Source organism: Apium graveolens, unplaced genomic scaffold (genome assembly GCF_009905375.1).
Source record: "Apium graveolens cultivar Ventura unplaced genomic scaffold, ASM990537v1 ctg4113, whole genome shotgun sequence".
Classification (NCBI taxonomy): domain Eukaryota; kingdom Viridiplantae; phylum Streptophyta; class Magnoliopsida; order Apiales; family Apiaceae; genus Apium; species Apium graveolens.
The window spans coordinates 88,007-107,596 of NW_027418404.1; the positions used below are offsets into that span (position 1 = coordinate 88,007).

The following is a 19,590-nucleotide window of genomic DNA, read 5'->3' on the forward strand; positions in this document are numbered from 1 at the left end:
CACAAAAGTGTTACTGCAACATATTCAACATTTGCTGAGAATATGGATCGGATGCTTGAAAAATTCAAGAGGACAAGGCTTGATAGTACGGACATGGTAAAATTTAAATTTGCAGTATGAGCATTTCTATTTGATACCATGTTATTGCCATATTTTCGTATCTAATATCAAATTTATTTTAGGTGTTTTCCCAATTATTGCCTATGAGCATTTCTATTTGATTTGCTACAACATCAAGAATCCAGCATGGGAGATAATTGACAATATAAGAAGGAATGATGATCCAAATATCTGCTATGGATAAAAACCAAAAACTCTGGTAATATAAACACATTCAGATAAATATAAATTTCTTGAGTCAATTCATATAACTGAATTATTTTATTTTTTTTCAGCATTCACACTTTGTCAAGTACTTGGAAGAAAAGGGACATGTCATGTTGGCGAATAGGATAAAAAGCTTGAAGCCAAATTATTTGAAAATGTCATGAAAGACATCAAATAATTCAATTGATTGTGGCATATTCCTAATCAGACACATGGAGACTTATAAATGAGAATCAAAGAACTGGAAAACAGGATTGAGAGAAGAATATGTATCAACAAAAACTTCTAAATATTCACTATAAACACACAAAAGAACACAAAAAATATCACAACTAATCACTAAATCTTATAATTTTAACTGCAGAATTGGCAGAAAAATCAGCTCAACAGGTTTCGAATCAATATAACAGCGTTATACTGTCATCACAGCTCAATTCTACAAGGCAAGAAATCATGAAGGAGGGAAAGGAGCTCTATATTAAAGTTGCCCCAAACAAGCTAATGAACTTAGTGATTGAATCCTCTCAACAATCTCAGGAACAAAGAATGAGCAATAATCCAGAAGGCAGAGAAGAACAGTGTGCAAAAACGAAACATGTGACATTTGCAAAAAAATTGATAAGTACATTTGATGAAGCTGCAAAGAACAAAATGTACAAGACTAGTTCTATTATGTTCTATATTTTATACTGTATATTTAAATTGTTGGAACCTCTGTATGAGATTAACGTTTAAGTAGCAGTACTATTGATGTTATAGTACTTTCAGTTTCGAAAAATGGTGGATGATTATATGATTGAAATTTGAAATATTATGAATGTTTCGTAACATATATTGTTACAGTATATAAAATTTATATGTTATGTCTGTTTTAGTTGCCAGATAATATTCCGATGAAATATGATATAATGTCATGGTTTAAAATGAGTAATACAATCAACTTTTTCACTCATAAGCTTAATTTGAATTTCCAAACAAGAAGCAAGGATTAATTCCTGAATTTTATAAAAGATAGTACGTGTGTATAAAGTGGTTGCATCATCTTCTATAAACCACTTTGACAATGTTGTAAAAAGACTTGACTTTGACTTATGGTCCAGTCTAACTGTCTCATTCATTTGCTTGTCCATTGCACTCTCAAAATGCTACCAAAACTCACATAATGTATCTCCTTGTTTGTGAAACTGCCCAAAAAAGGAGTTCTCACTCTCAGATCTTGAAGTAGTTCTTAGCAACCCAACATTGGCCCATTTCTAAAAAATGCAGGAATCCATGAAGCCTTTAGGACATACATATCCTGCAACCACTTATTATTTTCTAATGAAATTTCTTTATAACGGCCTCTCATTCACTCTCAAACTCTTTAGCTTCTATAATAGATAACCAGATATAAGTTTTCATTTTCTCCATAAAGTCTATCTCTTTGCATAATCGGATTACCAAGCTGTAAAAAATAATAATAAAATAATAAATTATTGGAACATAATAGACTTTCAAAAAAATGATATTGAACAAAAGAATGCAGAAATATAAAATAATAAGGAAGAACAATGATACAGAGAAAAACACAAGGGAATATTAAAATTCACTAAAACATTTATTTTAATCACTAGTAAATGTCACATAAATCACTAAACATTATTGTTATAATCACTTATAAATCGCACTTTAATACCTTAACTGGGAATTTTTCCATAATATGCCACAAGCATAAACGGTGCTTACTAAGAACAAGACCATTGACATCAGAAAATACATCACGTACAAACACCTTCATAGCAGGACATTGATCAGTAATAATCAAAATAGGATTCCGTCCCATTGCCTTTACAAGATGACCAAAAGCCCAACTGTAATCAGCAACACTCTCATGTGAAAGAAGAAAGGATGCAAAAATTACACATCTGTCATTTTTGTCAACTCCAGTGAATGGAGCAAAAAACAAATTATACCTGAAAAATAAATAATAAGAAGTAGAAAAGAATTAAAAATTAAAAAGCAAAAAATAATATTAAAAATAAGAAAATTATACTGCATTTCTTGACCTTTTAATAAAAAACTCAGTATAAAATTAGAGTAAATGGCTATTGAATACATGTTTGTATCAAATGTTGCATCAAATGATATTGTATCACCATACAATTCAAAATTCCTATGACCAATAGAATCAGCCCGAAATAGCTTTGTTAGGCGGCCTTCAGAATCAACCTCATAAGCATAATAGAATCCTTCAGATTTCTCCTGCATACGTTTTAATTTGTCAATCATCATCTGCACATCCTTACACCAATAAACAATTTCAAATCCATATTGAAGTTCTGGAAATCTTGCAGCGAAGCACCAACATTAGCATATCCACCATACATTTCCTTCGAAAAAACTAAATGACTTACTAACACCAATATTGACCTTTGCACCATTATAGCAGATATTCCTCAAACTAGTAGTCATCTCACGACTAGATCGCAAAAAATAATGACCTGTTTCACATGTCAAAGGATGATTGTGATGCACAACAAAGCAGTACATAAAATATTTATTCGGAGCCATATACTTCAAAACCATCTTTGATTTACAACCACACCTACGAGTAACCAAACGCCTCTTCTTCAAAACTTTTGGATCATCCTTAGGATTATTGAACCCTTCACAGCTACAAACATAATGTTTCAACATAACAGTACCGACATTATTTGTCTTTTCAGTTGTTTTGCGAACACTAAAACCACCCAAACGAGCATAAGCCTTATAAAATCGGTAACCTTGATCTACACTCTCAAAAACCTGATTAGTGTAAGGCATGTCATTCTCAACAACACAATTAGGTATATAATACCTATTACCACCAGGAGATATAGTATAATTTCTCACACTACTTTCACTTTCTGTTGAAGAAAGATCAGTAAAAATACTAATACCAACATCATTGCCACTCCTAAAAGAATCACCGCAAAACGAATCTAAAAAATATAAATAATCACTAAATACATATAACACAATCACTGAGCAATTTTATAATCAATCATACATTATAAAAAAATGTTATTCCCAGTGGACTAACAATGAGATTTACAGAAGGGGGTTGAATGTAAATCTCAAAACTTTTTCAAGTTTTGAGCAGTTTCTAAGACTAAGTGTTTGAGTGATCAAATGTGTGTGAATTGCTTGAAGCTGATGCAGACAGATATATATATTCAAACACAAATGTAATGAGCACAAAGAACTTAAAAACTTTTCTGGTGGATTTGTTGTTCCACCAGAGATGTGTTATTTCAGAAAATCTGTGATTCAAAGAATTAAATCACAGTTGCTTCCTAGTACAAACTAGATGATTTTCTCTTTTGATATTTCTAAACAGCTCAGGAAAATTCATATCTAATTACTAGCTGCTACTTGGTTTATATATCACCAAGTTTACAAGTGAAGACAAACAGTAAAATATAATTGAAAAGATTCTTCACATGTTTCTTCTTCATTTCTCTATCCAATACAATCTAGGATAATCTGTAAATCTTTGAATACTTCCTTGTTTGCATCAGAATGGAAATGCTGCATTTTCTTGATTCCTCCTAGAGGCTTCCACATTCCAGTATGTCTCTATCAACCCATGTGCCTCTGTCAGCTTGTGAATTGTCACTATCAACTGTTAATGAACTAAGCATCCGTTGAAGCTTTCATCCGTAGATGCCTTATCCGTTGAGGCTTTATCCGTTGAAGCTTTATCCGTTGATGCATTATCAGTTGAAGTCTTTATCCGTTGAAGCACTTATCCGTTGATGGATATTATCCGTTGAAGCATTAGAGACATCTGTTGAAGCTTTGTTTCTTATCCGTTGAAGGTCTTCAATATCCGTTGACACTTCTTCACTTATACAAAATTACAAGGCATGAAATATTTACAATTAGCCCTCCTATTTGTACATCCATTAGTAGTCAACATGACTGATTATTTCCTAACAACATCTAAGAATTACAGCTTGAAACCAGAGAGTGAAATGTGCTACAATACTAAACTTATTGCTAAGTAAAGCTACTCCTTCAACGGATAGCCAAGATGGTCTTATCCGTTGAGGCTACAAACACTAGATTTCTACTTAAGTGTTTTGCTTAACTTATCATCAAGCTAATACACATATTCCTAACAATCTCCCCCTATTTATGTCTACTAGAACTGTAGGCATAAATTTGGGTTTAGCTTGATGATAACAAAACACTTAACAAATTTAAAAACTGTAATAAAGCAGAAATTCAAAAGTGCTACAAAAATGTATATGCTGAGATGGAATTGAAGAATTACATTGTTTCCAAGGGTGCTCCTATAGCCTGAGCAAATTACTTTCTTTTCCTTTGATCCCTGGTTTTCTTTCCTAGCCTCCTGTCATTCTCCTCTATTTGAAGTTGAAGTTGTCTGTAGAATTCAGCTTCATCTTCTTCATTGATATCTAACTTAGATTGCATATCCTTGAGAGTTTCTTTACTGGCAATCTTTAGCTGATCTTCAATTCTGAAAAATCTTCTGACTCCTTTGTTGTCTCTGAACTCCATCAACCAATGAGGTGATTTGTGAATTGTAATTCCTCTTTCTTGAATGAGTAAAGTTCTAGGTAAAGCATTGGGCTCCCTCCAAGTTTTCCTTATGTTGGCAATCTTGTTGAGAATCTCAGTCTTGGCAGTCCTGGTAAAGCCAGAATCCCTTTGTATGGCTGAGTAGACTCTGATCAAGGTAGAGTAGCCTTCATTCAGAATTCTGTGAAGAGGCCATGTTCTTTCCCCAGCTCCTTTGTATTTGAACACTAGTCTTTCTGGTAGCTGTCTGTAGGCAGCTATTCCCCTTACATCCTCCAGCTCATCCAGATATAGTTCAATGTCTGAAAATTCTTTTATGTCACAAATGTGAACATAATCATCTTTAGAGGTTTGAGGTTTAGGCTTAGGCTTCTGTGTGAATTTGATTGAGGCTTTAGAGGGTGTTGATTTGATTCTTCTTTTCTGCTTCTTTGATGGTGGAGAAGAGGTTAGGAAGGTGGGCAATTTGATGGTGTCCCAATCAATTGGTTCCTCCTTGGGAATGATTGTTTCACCATGAATGTTCATGAAGGGGTCAGGTACGATGGGTTCAGGAATAGAGGGTAGTGGTTTGGATATTAATTGGGTTTCTTCAGTCTTATCTACCTTCTTTCTCTTTGCATTGACCTTCTTTCTTTTCCCTTTCTGCCATTCTTCCTTACTTCTTTCCTCCATCTCAGTACCAACCATGTCCCCAATAGCTTCATCTTCACCTTTGTCTTCAATTTCTTTCTGTTCTTCAGCCTGACTTGACTTTAGCTATTTTTCAAGCTTTGCTTGTGCTCTTTTGTCAGCCTTTAGCTGTTTGGCTTCTTCCTTCAACCTTTTGGTTTCTTCCCTCTTGGCTATTGAGAATTTGGGATGTCCTTGCATCACACATATGCTCTTTCCCTCTCTGAAGATAATAGCCATGTTTCTCCTTACAGCCTCATCCATGGTCTCTTTGAGATATGCAATACTTCTACCTAAAAGCTTGTCCTCATCAGCTTTTGGAAGAGGAAAATCCACCTCTTTTAGAGGATTCTTTGTAGAGTCCTTATTGGATCTGTTGTTGGGCTTGAGAACCATAGGTTGCAGATCTTTGGAAGAAGTTTCTCCATCCTTATGCCTCCCTACTGGCTTGAGTTCCATAATAATTGATTCCACTTTTGTGCTATGCTTCACAGATTGTGATTGAAAAGTTATAGAACCAAATATTAGTTGCATCTTTTCATCAATCTTCTTCCTTTGCTCTTTGACTTGCAATTCAGCTGCTGCTATCTGGATTAGATCAATTCCATCTAGCTTTCCTTTGACTTGAATAGTTGGAGAAGTTGTGATGACAGGAACTAGCACTTGAGAAATCTGAACTGTTATAGATGGCTCTCCTTCCCCTTCCCCTTTATTCTCCCCCTTTTTGTTATCATCAAGGGTAGGGGTCAAGCCTTGTGCTTGTGCCAGCTGCATGAGTAGATTTATTTGAGTTTGTTGATTCTGAAGAATGGTGACCATAGAGTCTTCAATGATTTGAACCCTATCTTCCAATCTGGCCAGCCTCTTGTCAGCATCAGATGTTTTCCTCAGTCTCCCCAACAAATCTTGCATAGTACCATAGGGTATAACTGAATCCAATTTCTCAGCATTGTAGGATTTCAGATCAGCAATGTCCTGCTTGAGCTCATCCACACTTAGATTTTGCTGGTAATGCTGTAACTGCAAGAGATGCAGAGATTCCAGATGAACTTGAAGAATTGCCTTGGTACCAGCATCTTGAGTCTCCTGAAGGGCCTTCTGAATTGTCATGACTTGTCTGACCAAAGTGACACCAAACTCTCCTGGTGTTGATGGTTTTGCCCATGCCCATTCAGGAAGATCAGGAACAGAACTTGGGCCTGCTACTCCCCCTAAGTTCATGCTCTCATTCAAAGAATTAGAGTCATCATCATTAGAATTTACTCCAAATTCTTCAGATGGCTCACCAGCTTGAGAAGGCAGCCTGTTGACAGCAGCTTTGTCTCTGAGAAGAGATTCTGAAGTGTGTACAATATGTAGTGTCTATTCTTCCTCCACATTGCCCTGTGCAGCCAATAATTGATAGGCTGGAACAGGGTGAGTAAAAGTGTCAGCATCCAAGGAAATGTTATCAATGACAGCTTTGTAATGTTGCTGAAATTGTCTTCCCTTTTCTGCATCATCCACTTTATTAACTCACTAGCAATGGATGGATCCACCCTTATAGCTTCTGTACCTACCTTTCTCTCAATTTCTCTCTGTTCTTGCATCAGGGGCTCCCCCTGGCTCACACACACCCTCACCCTCACCTTCTAAGGTGGCACTCCTCTCACTCACTTTTGCCATGCTGGAAGAAATAGCATGCATATGGTGACTCTCAACCTCTCCTTTTGCCTGGGAGCAACCCAGCCTCTCACTCAAAAGATCACTCCCTTCCCTCAAACCTAAAAGTGATTGTACAGTTGCCATGTCCTCTACAGTTGAAATTGTTTCTGTTAAGTGTGTAGAGACCATCAACTGATAGGGAATATCCGTCGAAGTGGAAACTGATGGCATCAACGGATAACTGCTATTAAGCTTATCCGTTGAAGAACAACCACTTGTCAACGGATGAGAGATATCCGTTGAAGAAGGAAAAGATGTAGATATAAAAAGTGACATAATTGTTGAATCTGTGTGGATTGATTTTAAGTGTGGTTACACAGATTCTGCAACTACATCTGAAATAATTGGCTGATGATCCAACAAATCATCTAAAAGATGATGATCACCAGGTTTTGAGTGGGGCTCCTCCCTGAGTTTTAATGAGGGAGAATCAGGAATTGATGTGAATATCATATCCACATCCAGAGAGGGTGTTGGAGAGTTTGATGAATGGTGTGTTTCTATATTGAGAGAATGGGGCTGTGATTCCATATTTGCTGGAATCACATCAAGCTGAATTTGAGAAGGCACAGATGCAGGTGGATGTATCTGTGTTGTGTGTGTCCCTTGTGTGGAAACTAGAGTCTTGGCCTTCTTCTTCCTTGAAAAGGCTTTAAATGGTGAATGTGTGGCTTCAGTGTCCCTCCCTCTTTTGTTCTGTGTCCCTGGTTGGGGACTATTTTCAATAGTTACAACCTTTTGGGAGGATGCAACTAGGGATGTGTTGGACTCCTTTTGAACCACCACAGTCTTTTGAGAGACTGTGGCTTAGCTGGTTTGGGTACCACTCACCTCTCCCACCTTATCCTGGGGGGCTTTTTGATGTTCACCCCTCCCCTCACCACTCACACCCTGTTCACTCCCTTCAGGGTTTATGGTAGTTGTTACAACTGTTGTCTTTTGAGAAACAACAGAGGTAGGTTTCTTTGACTTGACTTTGGAAACTTTAGATTTGGTGGCTTTGGTAGGAGCCTGTTTGGACAAAGACACAGGTTCCATAGCCACACTAGAAGGCAAAGAAACATTGGGGTTGGAAATAGTAGGAGTTATATAAGTATTTACCTCACTTACCTGTGGTGCATTCATGATTGGCAAGTATACCAATGGCACCTGGCTGTTGAGGTTCATTCTCAAAAGGTCTGCAAGGACCCTTTTCTCTTGTGCCCAGCATTTGAGTTTATTATTCTCATTGGATATAACCAAACCTTCAGCAACATGGTTAGCCAATAACATAAAGAATCTAGCATAGTAGATGTTATGTGGTCTATTAGCTTTGTTACCTAATCTGGAACCTAATTCTAGCATAACACAGTTGCTAAAATTAAAGTACCTATCAGAAACTAGCATATAGAGCATATTAACAAGAGATGAAGTGATAGCATCAAAATTGCTAATCTTCCCAGAGAAAACCTTAATAAAGGCATCTCCAAGAAAACTCCATTCTTTCCTAAGGCCTTTCCTTCTAATACTACCTAAACTAGCAGAATCAAAAGCATAGCCTATGGAATCTAGCATAGCAGAGACATCTTTATCAGTGTGTGGTGTCATGGCATTATTCTCAGGCAACTTAAAGCAAGATTGTATATCATCACAATTAATGCAATAGTCCTTACCTTTGAGAGAGAAGGCAATAGTCATATCTGTGGAGTTGAACTCTGCAGTTGTCCAAATCTCCTCAATCACCTCACAATAGATGGTTGGGGCTTCCAGCATTGCATAGCTTAGTTTGCAGTTCTTGATGAAGTTCATCATCTTGTGATAATCAGAATGGGCTTCATTCTTTTCAACCAAGGCTATGAAATTATTCTTTTCATAAACAAATCCTGTTTGAGACATAATTTTGACTACTGGTGCCATTGTTGTGAGTAGAGGTTGCAGAGAAAAACTTGAGAATTTAGAGAGAAAGAGAATAAGAATTGCAAGAAAGCGTAAAGTGAGAATAAGAGTTCAATTGGGCTTTTATACTTTCTTGAATTAAAACATAAATAAAATGATTAAATGATACTTTTAAGTAACTTACAGCCGTTCAAGAATAAATAAAACTGTAGAAATTCTGAAAACTACCTTAAATACAAATACATACAACACTGTATATCTGTATCAACGGTTGAGTTAAAGAATCAACGGCTGTGACTCACTTATAGTAACTGACGTGATACTTCAACGGATAAGGGAAATAGTTATCCGTTGATGAACAACACCATTTTATCCGTTGAAGGATAAAATTACCTGAAATGTATTTGTCTTTCAACGGATAATAAACATCCGTTGATAGAACAATTTTGGCTTTCAATGGATAGAGAATATCCGTTGATAGGATAAGTCTTAATTAAAGCCAGCTTTGTTCTTGCAGCAAATTCATTTCAGGCTTCAAGACAGATTATATAGATGATATAGATTATGAATAATTAAGCATACCTAACTCACTTACTAATCTTGTGAATGTTGATTCATCAAGTGGCTTGGTAAATATGTCTGCAATCTGCTTTTCACTTGGAACAAAATGAAGTTCCACTGTACCTTTCATCACATGTTCCCTAATGAAGTGGTACTTGATATCAATGTGCTTGGTTCTTGAGTGCTGCACTGGATTTTCAGTAATGGCAATGGCACTTGTGTTGTCACAGAATATTGGAATTTTGTCAACAGTCAGACCATAGTCAAAAAGTTGATTCCTCATCCATAGTATCTGTGCACAGCAACTACGAGCAGCAATGTACTCAGCTTCAGCTGTTGATGTGGAAACAGAATTATGCTTCTTGCTGAACCATGATACAAGCTTGTTCCCTAGAAATTGACAGGTGCCTGTTGTGCTTTTCCTGTCTATTTTGCAACCTGCATAATCTGCATCTGAGTAGCCAATTAGATCAAAACCAGACTCTCTAGGGTACCAAATTCCTAGATTTGGAGTCCCCTTGAGATATCTGAAAATTCTTTTAATAGCCACTAAGTGAGATTCTTTAGGGTCAGCTTGAAATCTAGCACAGAGACATGTAGAAAACATTATATCAGGTCTACTAGCAGTTAAATATAAAAGTGAGCCAACCATGCCTCTATAACTTGTAATATCCACAGACTTTTCAGCCTTGTTTAATTCAGGCTTAGTGGCACGGGCCATGGGAGTTTTTGCAGGTGAACAATCCATTAAGTCAAACTTCTTTAAAAGATCATAAATATATTTAGTTTGACTAATGAAAATTCCACCACTAACTTGTTTAACTTGTAAACCAAGAAAGTAAGTTAGCTCTTCCATCATGCTCATTTCATATTTACTTTGCATTAATTTAGCAAACTTTTTACAAAGCTTATCATCTGTAGATCCAAATATAATATCATCTACATAAATTTGTACAAGTATCTTAGAGCCATTAACATTTCTAAAGAAGAGAGTTTTGTCAACAGTACCTCTTGTGAAGTGATTATCTAGAAGGAACTTTGACAAGGTCTCATACCAGGCTCTAGGTGCTTGCTTTAGTCCATAGAGTGCTTTCAACAGATAATACACATAGTCTGGAAAATTTGGATCTTCAAAACCTGGAGGTTGGCTTACATAAACTTCTTCCTCCAATTTCCCATTTAGAAATGCACTCTTGACATCCATTTGATAGACTTTGAAATTGGCATTAGCTGCATAGGCTAGAAAGATTCTGATGGCTTCAAGTCTGGCAACTGGAGCAAATGTTTCATCAAAATCTATTCCCTCTTGTTGAGAATAGCCTTTAGCAACCAATCTGGCTTTATTCCTTATGACAATACCATTTTCATCCATCTTGTTTCTGAATACCCATTTTGTGTCAATAGAACTCTTGTTCTTTGGCTTGGGTACCAGCTTCCATACTTTATTCCTCTCAAATTGGTTTAGCTCCTCTTGCATTGCTAAAATCCAATCTGGATCCAATAGAACTTCTTCCACTCGCTTAGGTTCCTCCTGTGATAGAAAGCTACTATACAGACATTCATCTTGAGTAGCCCTTCTAGTTTGTACTTTTGATGTAGCATCACCAATGATTAGTTCAAAAGGGTGATTCTTGGTCCATTTCCTTTGAGGTGGTAGATTAGCCCTAGATGAGGTTGCCTCAGTATTGTCATGATGTGAGATAGAATGTTGATTTGTTGAAACTCCCCCAGAGTTGCTGATCCTTTGAAAGGAATTGGGAGCTCTATCAACTGATGAAGTGAATTGATTATCCGTTGATAGACTGTGATCAACGGATGCTTCATTATTAACTTCAATGGATGATGCACTTTGTCTTTCAACGGATGCTGCATTGCTTCTTTCAACGGAAGCTGAATTATGACTTTCAACGGATGCAGCATTCTGTACATTATCCAAAGGCAGATTCTGAATTCTTCTTGAGATGCCTTCTTCATCATTCTCATCTTCACTATCATCACAGTATATCTCAATGTTGTCAAATTTGAGTCCTTCATGATGTCCCTCATATGTTAGTCCATCAATCTTTTTATCATCAAACACAACATGTACAGATTCCATGACAATGTTGGTTCTTAGATTGTAGACCCTATATGATTTTCCAGCAGAATAACCAACAAATATTCCTTCATCAGCCTTTGCATCAAACTTCCCTTTGTGATCAGATTGATTCCTTAAGATGTAGCATTTGCAACCAAAGACATGTAGAAAGTTTAAAGTTGGTTTTCTTCTCTTAAATAATTGATAGGGAGTCATGCATTTTGCCTGATTGATTAGAGAAATATTCTGAGTGTAACATGCACAGTTAACAGCCTCAGCCCAAAAATAAGTTGGGAGTTTTGACTCTTCAAGCATTGTCCTTGCAGCTTCAATTAGTGATCTGTTCTTCCTTTCCACCACACCATTTTGTTGTGGAGTTCTTGGAGCTGAGAACTCATGCATGATCCCACTTTCTTCACAGAACAACTTCATGGTTGAATTCTTGAACTCAGTTCCATTGTCACTCCTAATATTCCTTACTTTGAAATCAGGATGATTGTTGACTTGCTTGATATGATTGATGATGATTTCACTAGCTTCATCCTTTGATCCAAGAAAATAAACCCATGAAAACTTTGAGAAATCATCTACAATCACTAGGCAGTATCTTTTCCTTGAAATTGACAATACATTGACTGGTCCAAAAAGATCCATGTGTAGAAGTTGTAGTGGTTCATCAATTGCAGATTCAAACTTCTTACTGAATGATACTTTCTTTTGCTTTCCTTTCTGACAAGCATCACACAGTTCATCCCTTGTGAATTCCACTAGAGGCATTCCTCTAACTAAGTCCTTTTTGACTAGATCATTCATTGTATTGAAATTCAAATGGGACAGCTTCTTGTGCCATAGCCAACTTTCAACTGGACTTGCTTTGCTGAGAAGACAAATAATGGATTCTGCATCTGTAGAGTTGAAATCAGCTAAGTACACATTCCCTTTTCTAACTCCAGTTAGAACCACTTTATTGTCCTTTTTACTTGTGACAATACAAGCTTCAGAATTGAAGGAAACAGTATTCCCTCTGTCACATAGTTGACTGATGCTCAATAAATTGTGTTTGAGACCATCAACCAATGCAACTTCATCAATGATGACATTTTCTTTTGAAATCAAGCCATATCCCATAGTGAATCCTTTGCTGTCATCTCCAAAGGTTATGCTAGGGCCAGCTCTCTCCTTAAACTTTGTGAGCAGGGTGAAATCTCCTGTCATGTGTCTTGAACAACCACTGTCCAAGTACCATAGATTCCTTCTTTATCCCTGCACACAACAAAATCAATCAAGTTGATTTTGGTACCCAAGTTTCCTTGGGTCCAGCCTTGTTAGTCTTTTTCCTAGACTTCATTCCTCCTGCATCTTTTGACTTAGGTAACTTTGGGTCAACCTTGGTCTCAGATGTGGTTGGTTGAAGTGTAGGGTTAGTCACAGAATTTTTTAACACATTTGATTGAATTTTGATAAGGCATAGGTTGTGCAAACATGTTATTCCACATAGGCATATTGTATGGCATTTGAGGCATACTAAATGCAGTAAAATAAGGATTGTTAATATATGGCATGTTTGTAAAATGTGCATGGGGATTCTGGTGAGACATAACAGGCATAGCATGCAGAGGTGACATAGACATGTTAGGCATGGAGGGATTTGAAGGCATGGGAGCATTTTTAACAGATTTGCAATTATCAGATAGGTGATTAACACTTTTACAATGCACACAGCTTTTTCTAGGAGCATACCTATCAGGTGTGTAATTGTTATGTTTATTAATCCCTACCTTCCCATTTCTTTTAGATTTTCTTTTAGTTTCCTTCTTATCCTCAACCAACTTAAGCCTATCTTTTAGCTGATCTAAAGTCATGTATCCTATATTCACCTTACTGACATCTCTGGATGTGCTAGCTCCTTCTTTGACAAAGTTCTTGAGAGTTGAATCATTCTTTTTATTGAGATTTTTATTTTTAAAAGAACTTGTCTGTTTTAATTGATGAGCCTTCAACGGATGCTCCTTTTCTTCCTTCAACGGATAACTTTCATCATCTGTTGATTCCACATCCATTGACAATCCATCAATTAATTCTAACTCCTTTTTGTTTTTCTTCCAGGCAGCCTCACAGAATGATTCAATTCCCTGAACCTTTGCAATCTGAACACTAACATCCCTAGATGTTTTCCAGGCCTTGATTACCTCTTGCTCACTTTCTAACTGTGTAGAATGAATTTCTACTTTCTTAACAGCTTCTGCTAGTTTACTCTCAACAGTCAAGCATTTAAGTTTTATCTTTTCAAGCTCAATTACCTGATCCTCTAACACAGTATTCCTATCACTTAAAAACACATTATTCTCCTTGATCCTAGTGTTTTCTTTTGCTAGTGATTTAAGGGAAACACGCAAATGATATAATTCATTGGTCATATCATTTATGGCTTCATTGCATTCATGTTTAGAAAGCTGAGAGAGATCAGTAGTAATTACCTGGTTGCTTGATGAACTAGTTTCATTTTCATTAGAATTAGCCATCAGGGCTAGGTTGACATATTCCACATCATCATCTTCATTTACCCCATCTGCTGCCCAATCATCTTGAGTAAAAAAACTCTTTCCTTTTATTTGAGCAAATCAAAATACTTCTTTTTGTAATCAACTTGCTCAAATTTCTTTTTCTCAGAATTTGGCTTCCTACACTCACTTGCAAAGTGTCCACTAATGCCACAGTTGTAACATTTGAACTTTGATTTGTCCACCATGTTTTTGTTTGGCTTAGTGAACTTTGTATTTTTCCTGAACTTCATTTTTGCAAACCTCCTGGACAGAAAGGCCAAATGTTCTTCAATATCATCAGATTCATTGTAATAACCCCCAAAATTTTCAACTTTTTGTAACCCTTGTGAATAGTGTTTTTGCTGAATGAGAAAACTTTTCATGCCACACTATGTAAGGGTTCTGTTATTGATCTTCTGGGATATTATTAGTACTCTATGTGGTATATAAGTGTATGTAAAGATCGTCAGAATCCAATTTCCAAACACTTGGATTTTTCCCGGAAATCCACTAGATACGGAAAGGATTGAGTATAAGGTAACAGGATAAAAAGGATGTAAAATAAAGGATTATAATAGAGGATCATAAAAAGGAATATAATGTATTGAGAAAGGTTAAGGGAACCTAAGTAATAAGATCCCGAGTATGATCCTTCAAATGATAAACGAGAACGAAAGTTAAGCGAACCGTATAACAGATCAGCGGTCATTAGGCAAACGATTAGGAAGTTAAGCAAAGGGATTAGAGGGAGTGATGTCACCCAACCAATGAGAGGAGGACAAGGAGGGAAAGATGACATCACAACATGACATAGGCATGACATGGGAAGGAAGGAGGTGTGGTTGAATGAGAACCACACAAATTCAAGGGCAACAAGGTAATTAACTAAATCAAACACAAAAACAAGTCAACCAAGCCAAGCAAAATCATTTTTTCATCAAAATCAAAAAGAAACCAAGGCATTGTTCATCTTTTGCTCTCGGCTTTTTAGCTTTTTAAAGGGCAAGAATTTCAAAATCAAGATCCAAGCCTCCTAAATTGGTGAGTTAATTCCCTAATCATCTTCATGCTTAGTTAGGGCTATATCATGAGTTTAAGCCATCAATTCCTTCTCCATCTTCTTCATTTAATCAAAGAAGAAGACAATGAATAGTGTTTTCAAGTTTTTAACTTGAAATTTTTCTTGTTTTCCTTGAAGATCCAAGCATTCCTAAGACTTCTCAAAGCTTCTTAAAGCTTCCTAGCTCCTCCCACCACTTCAAGGAAGGTATATCATCTCCAAACCCTAGATTCCTATGTATTATAAGATGATTTTGATTAGTAGGGTGATATTGTAGCTTGTTGTTGTGATTTAGAGTTTGGGATTTGAAATGGTAGTGAAATGGAATGGTAAATGTTGTTGTTTTGATTAAAAGAACTTAAGTATGGTTAAAGTTAAGCTTAGGCATAAGTAATAATGTTAAAATTGAATTGGTTGGGGTTGTTATGATGTGATAAGGATGGATGTTGGTTGTATGTTGGATTTGAGGTTGAATTGGGATGGTTTTGAATGGTTTAAAATTGGGAAATCGCGTAAACATAGTCGTCGTAACGTCCGATTTTCTTTAGACTGTTTTTGTGCATAACATTAGGACCCGAGAACCCCCTGCTAGATTATGACCACTGCCATGTTTAGATAGCTCATGTTACGAGCTTCGTTTTGATATATAGTTCGTTCGATTCCGATGCACGGTTTAGGAGAAACGACCGTTTCAAGTAACGGCGTTTCACGAACGAAACTTTTCCCCTCGCCTTACTTTGAAACATAGGTTAAAGACCAAAAAGGGTTAATTAAGGTATGAAACATTTATGGTAAGTGTGTTAGGCAGTTGGTAAGACACTCGCAAAGGAATCGCCTTAAAACTCGTAAAGGTTAAATTATTAAAAATGGTGGAGCCGAGGGTACCCGAGTGACTTAAGAGAATCAGTAAGCGCAGAATAAGCGTTAGAGTCTAAGTTAGTTAAAGTATAGATTTACAAGTGACTTTGGTTTAATTCCAACTTACTTGTTGTTTATAGGTTACCAAACTCGTCCCGAGCCTTTTATCACCCCAAGTCGCTCAGGCAAGTTTTCTACCCGTTATACTGTTGTTGTGATGTATATGTATATATGCATTATCTTGCGATAGATGCATGTTGGTTATTAGCAAATGTTGTTATATATTGAAGCATGATGCTATGGTATATATATATGCATGCATGTTTCGTATTCTTTCCATATATAATTGTTGATAATACCTATGCTAGAGGATAGCGGTAATTTGCATATACCCTTAGTATAGGGACCCAAAAGGTGGAAATAATTTCTAAACCGGGAGTCGAGGATCCCGAGTAGATTTTGTATATATGTATATAAATATATATATATATACATATATATATATATATGGTCATGGTTTTCAAAACTATTAATCGAATAAGGTTTATTCGATAACCTTATTTTATTATTGAATATTATTTGAATATTCATTCGAGGGCTTATGACTTCTTTATTTTATTAAATGAATATTATTTTGAATATTCATTCGAGGACTTATGACTCCTTTTATTTTATTATTTGAATATTATTTGAATATTCATTCGAGGGCTTATGACTCAGTTTATATTATTTAATGAATATTATTTGAATATTCATTTGAGGATGTATGACTCCTTTATTTTATTTAATGAATATTATTTATAATATTCATTCGAGGTATTATGACTCCGCTTATTACTGCAATATATTCTTTATTTTATTAAAGAATAAGGTGTCAATAATCAAACTTATTTTCGATTATTCAAATAAAGATTGTACTTTCGTATAAGTATATCTTTGGTTATTTAATACTCGTTTCAAGTATAAGTTTTAATACTTTTACTTCAATTATTTTTATAAAGATTATTCTTTATCGGAATATTATTTAAATAATAATATTCAGACATTTTCTAAATATACTGGGGACTGATTTACTTCATTAAATCAGCTTTACTCAAAACACTCTTTAAAGTGTTTTTGAGTCTTCAAAATGATTTTTAAAAGTTAGAGCGGATCCCAAAACTCATTTTTATATTTAAGATCTTCCTTTTTAAGGGGATTTAAATACTCGCTCAAAACCTGAGGGATCCGGCTCTGTGGTGTATTTTAAATTCGCAACAAGGTTGCAGTTTTGGTAAATGAATTGATTACTTACCCAACGTTCGGGAAGTAAGTCCATCTATTGAGTCGGCATAAGCAACATGGGCTCAGTGGGCGTCCATGATAGTGTAAGTGGCTCAGTGGGAGTCCATCAAATACATAAGTGGCTGAGTGGCAGTCCAGCATAAGGTCCTATTGCGACCAAGGGTGATGACCAGTGGGGAATTCGTCCATCTACTAGTAGAAAAGGTTACTTATGGGTATCTTTGCCTGATCAGCAAGATATCTGGTTTATGCCAACTTCTTTTCCTTTCCAAATTTATTGGATATTGCAATTCTGTTCATACTTTATATGGAAGAGGTTTTCAGGAAATGTATAAAGAAGATGTATATGTGGATATATATATATATATATATATCAGAACTTAATGAAGTATATCATAACTTCATTTCCTTTAATAATATTTCAAAGGTTTAATCTATTCAAATCTTGTCTTGTGGTCTCATCTATGTGATGAACTGGTAAAAGCTCATTATACTTTGAACAGTGGTAGTTCAAGTAGCTTTATAAATGATATAAGTGTAGTGAAGTATTTGGTAACTTCATCCCTCATTTTTACTTATATCTAGTAAGTAATTATCTTACACAGGATAAAAGATTCTAGTAAGTATCCATTTAGATACTTATATTATTGTTATCACTACATATTATCTTGCGAGCTGTCAGGCTCACTCTTGCTTTATTTCTTCATCACACAACAACAATTAGGAAAGATGGCCAGACTCCAGCAGACCCAGCGCAAGCGCGTGGGAAGCGTCCCGCGTCTTCCCGATGATGTTGTAACTGCTATAGCTGCAGAGGTAGATCTATTGTAGATCAGACCATCTACTTTTGAGAATCAATTATGTATAATTATAACTTGTAGCAGATAATGGCAATTAACTGTAAATTATCAAGTAATCATTTTGGGTTGTAATAACTTTTAAATTGTGGATTCAAAGACTTGTACTTATTTCTATTTCATCTCTGAGACTATAACGGGTTGTGGTGTGTGTTAGTGTGGGGTCACAGCATAAGGTTATTATTATTAATTAAGTGAAGTGATATTGTGGAAAGAAAGACCGTGACAACCCGGATCCCCGACCCCGGATCTGGGGGTGTTACAGAAATGGTATCAGAGCTAAGCGTTATAAACCTCAGAGATGATGCGTCGATATAATAACAAACTCACAAAGATAATAAGAACTCTTGCCAAGTTCATGGTCGGACTACTTAAAGTAGTGCTGACAGTTAAAACCCTTACGGGAACCCTTATAAGTATCATGATAGTAACTTAGCTCGTTTAATGTGTAGGCGCCTGAGATAGAGGACCCTGAGATGTTCGAGCGTGAGCATGATGAGGCATTGCTAGATGTTGAGGATCAGGAGGAGCCTGAGATGGAGGAGGATGAGGAGGACCCCTCAGAGGAGTCAGAGACGGAGGTCATTGCTATTTCAGATGAGGAGGACCCCTCAGAGGAGTCAGAGACAGAGGTTATTGCTATTCCAGATGAGGAGGACCCGGATGAGGTCCCAGTAGCTGAGGAGCGTGTTGGACCTATGGTAGTGTATGTTGGTACCCCTTTAGCCACACTTCCGGTGGTAAGAGCCCCTACCCCTCCACCACTATCTTGGATTCCCGATGATGACAGCTCAGAGACCCATACTTCCGAGCCTAGACAGACCGAGGAGGCACCCTCAGCGGCTCCGGATTCACCACCTCTTGACCCTGCCCACAGGCAGTCTTCGTTAGCACATGGATATGTTCAGGATGTTCTGAGGACCCGAGTGGCTGTTGCCGAGGGCCGACTGGATGAGGCCAGGAGGGAGTTGGATGCAGAGAGGGCGGGAAGGCGTACCCGAGCTTATGAGACTAGGGCTTCTATACCCCGATCCTTGAGGAGGGAGCTTACGGGGATAGAGCTCACATCCCGAGCGAGGCTCAGATCGCTCCAGGGGGACAGGCATGGTAGGATCTCCAGGCGGCAGGCCGACTATATCTTCCGTCGTGCGATGGAAAGGGTATGGGAGCTGACCCGCTCCGGTGTATGATTCAGGACTGACGATG

General features: G+C 36.8%; 1 protein-coding gene across 1 annotated transcript; it reads right to left on the bottom strand.

Moving 5' to 3' along the window:
* Window positions 1-1,472: 1,472 nt before the first annotated feature.
* On the bottom strand, window positions 1,473-3,287 carry LOC141701570 (protein FAR1-RELATED SEQUENCE 5-like; the record flags this gene model as incomplete). The annotated part of the gene is made up of 5 exons (XM_074505199.1): window positions 1,473-1,580; window positions 2,003-2,279; window positions 2,423-2,598; window positions 2,692-2,807; window positions 2,916-3,287. Coding segments are annotated over 5 exons (1,049 nt in total), but the record flags the coding sequence as incomplete, so codon positions are not given.
* Window positions 3,288-19,590: the final 16,303 nt, after the last annotated feature.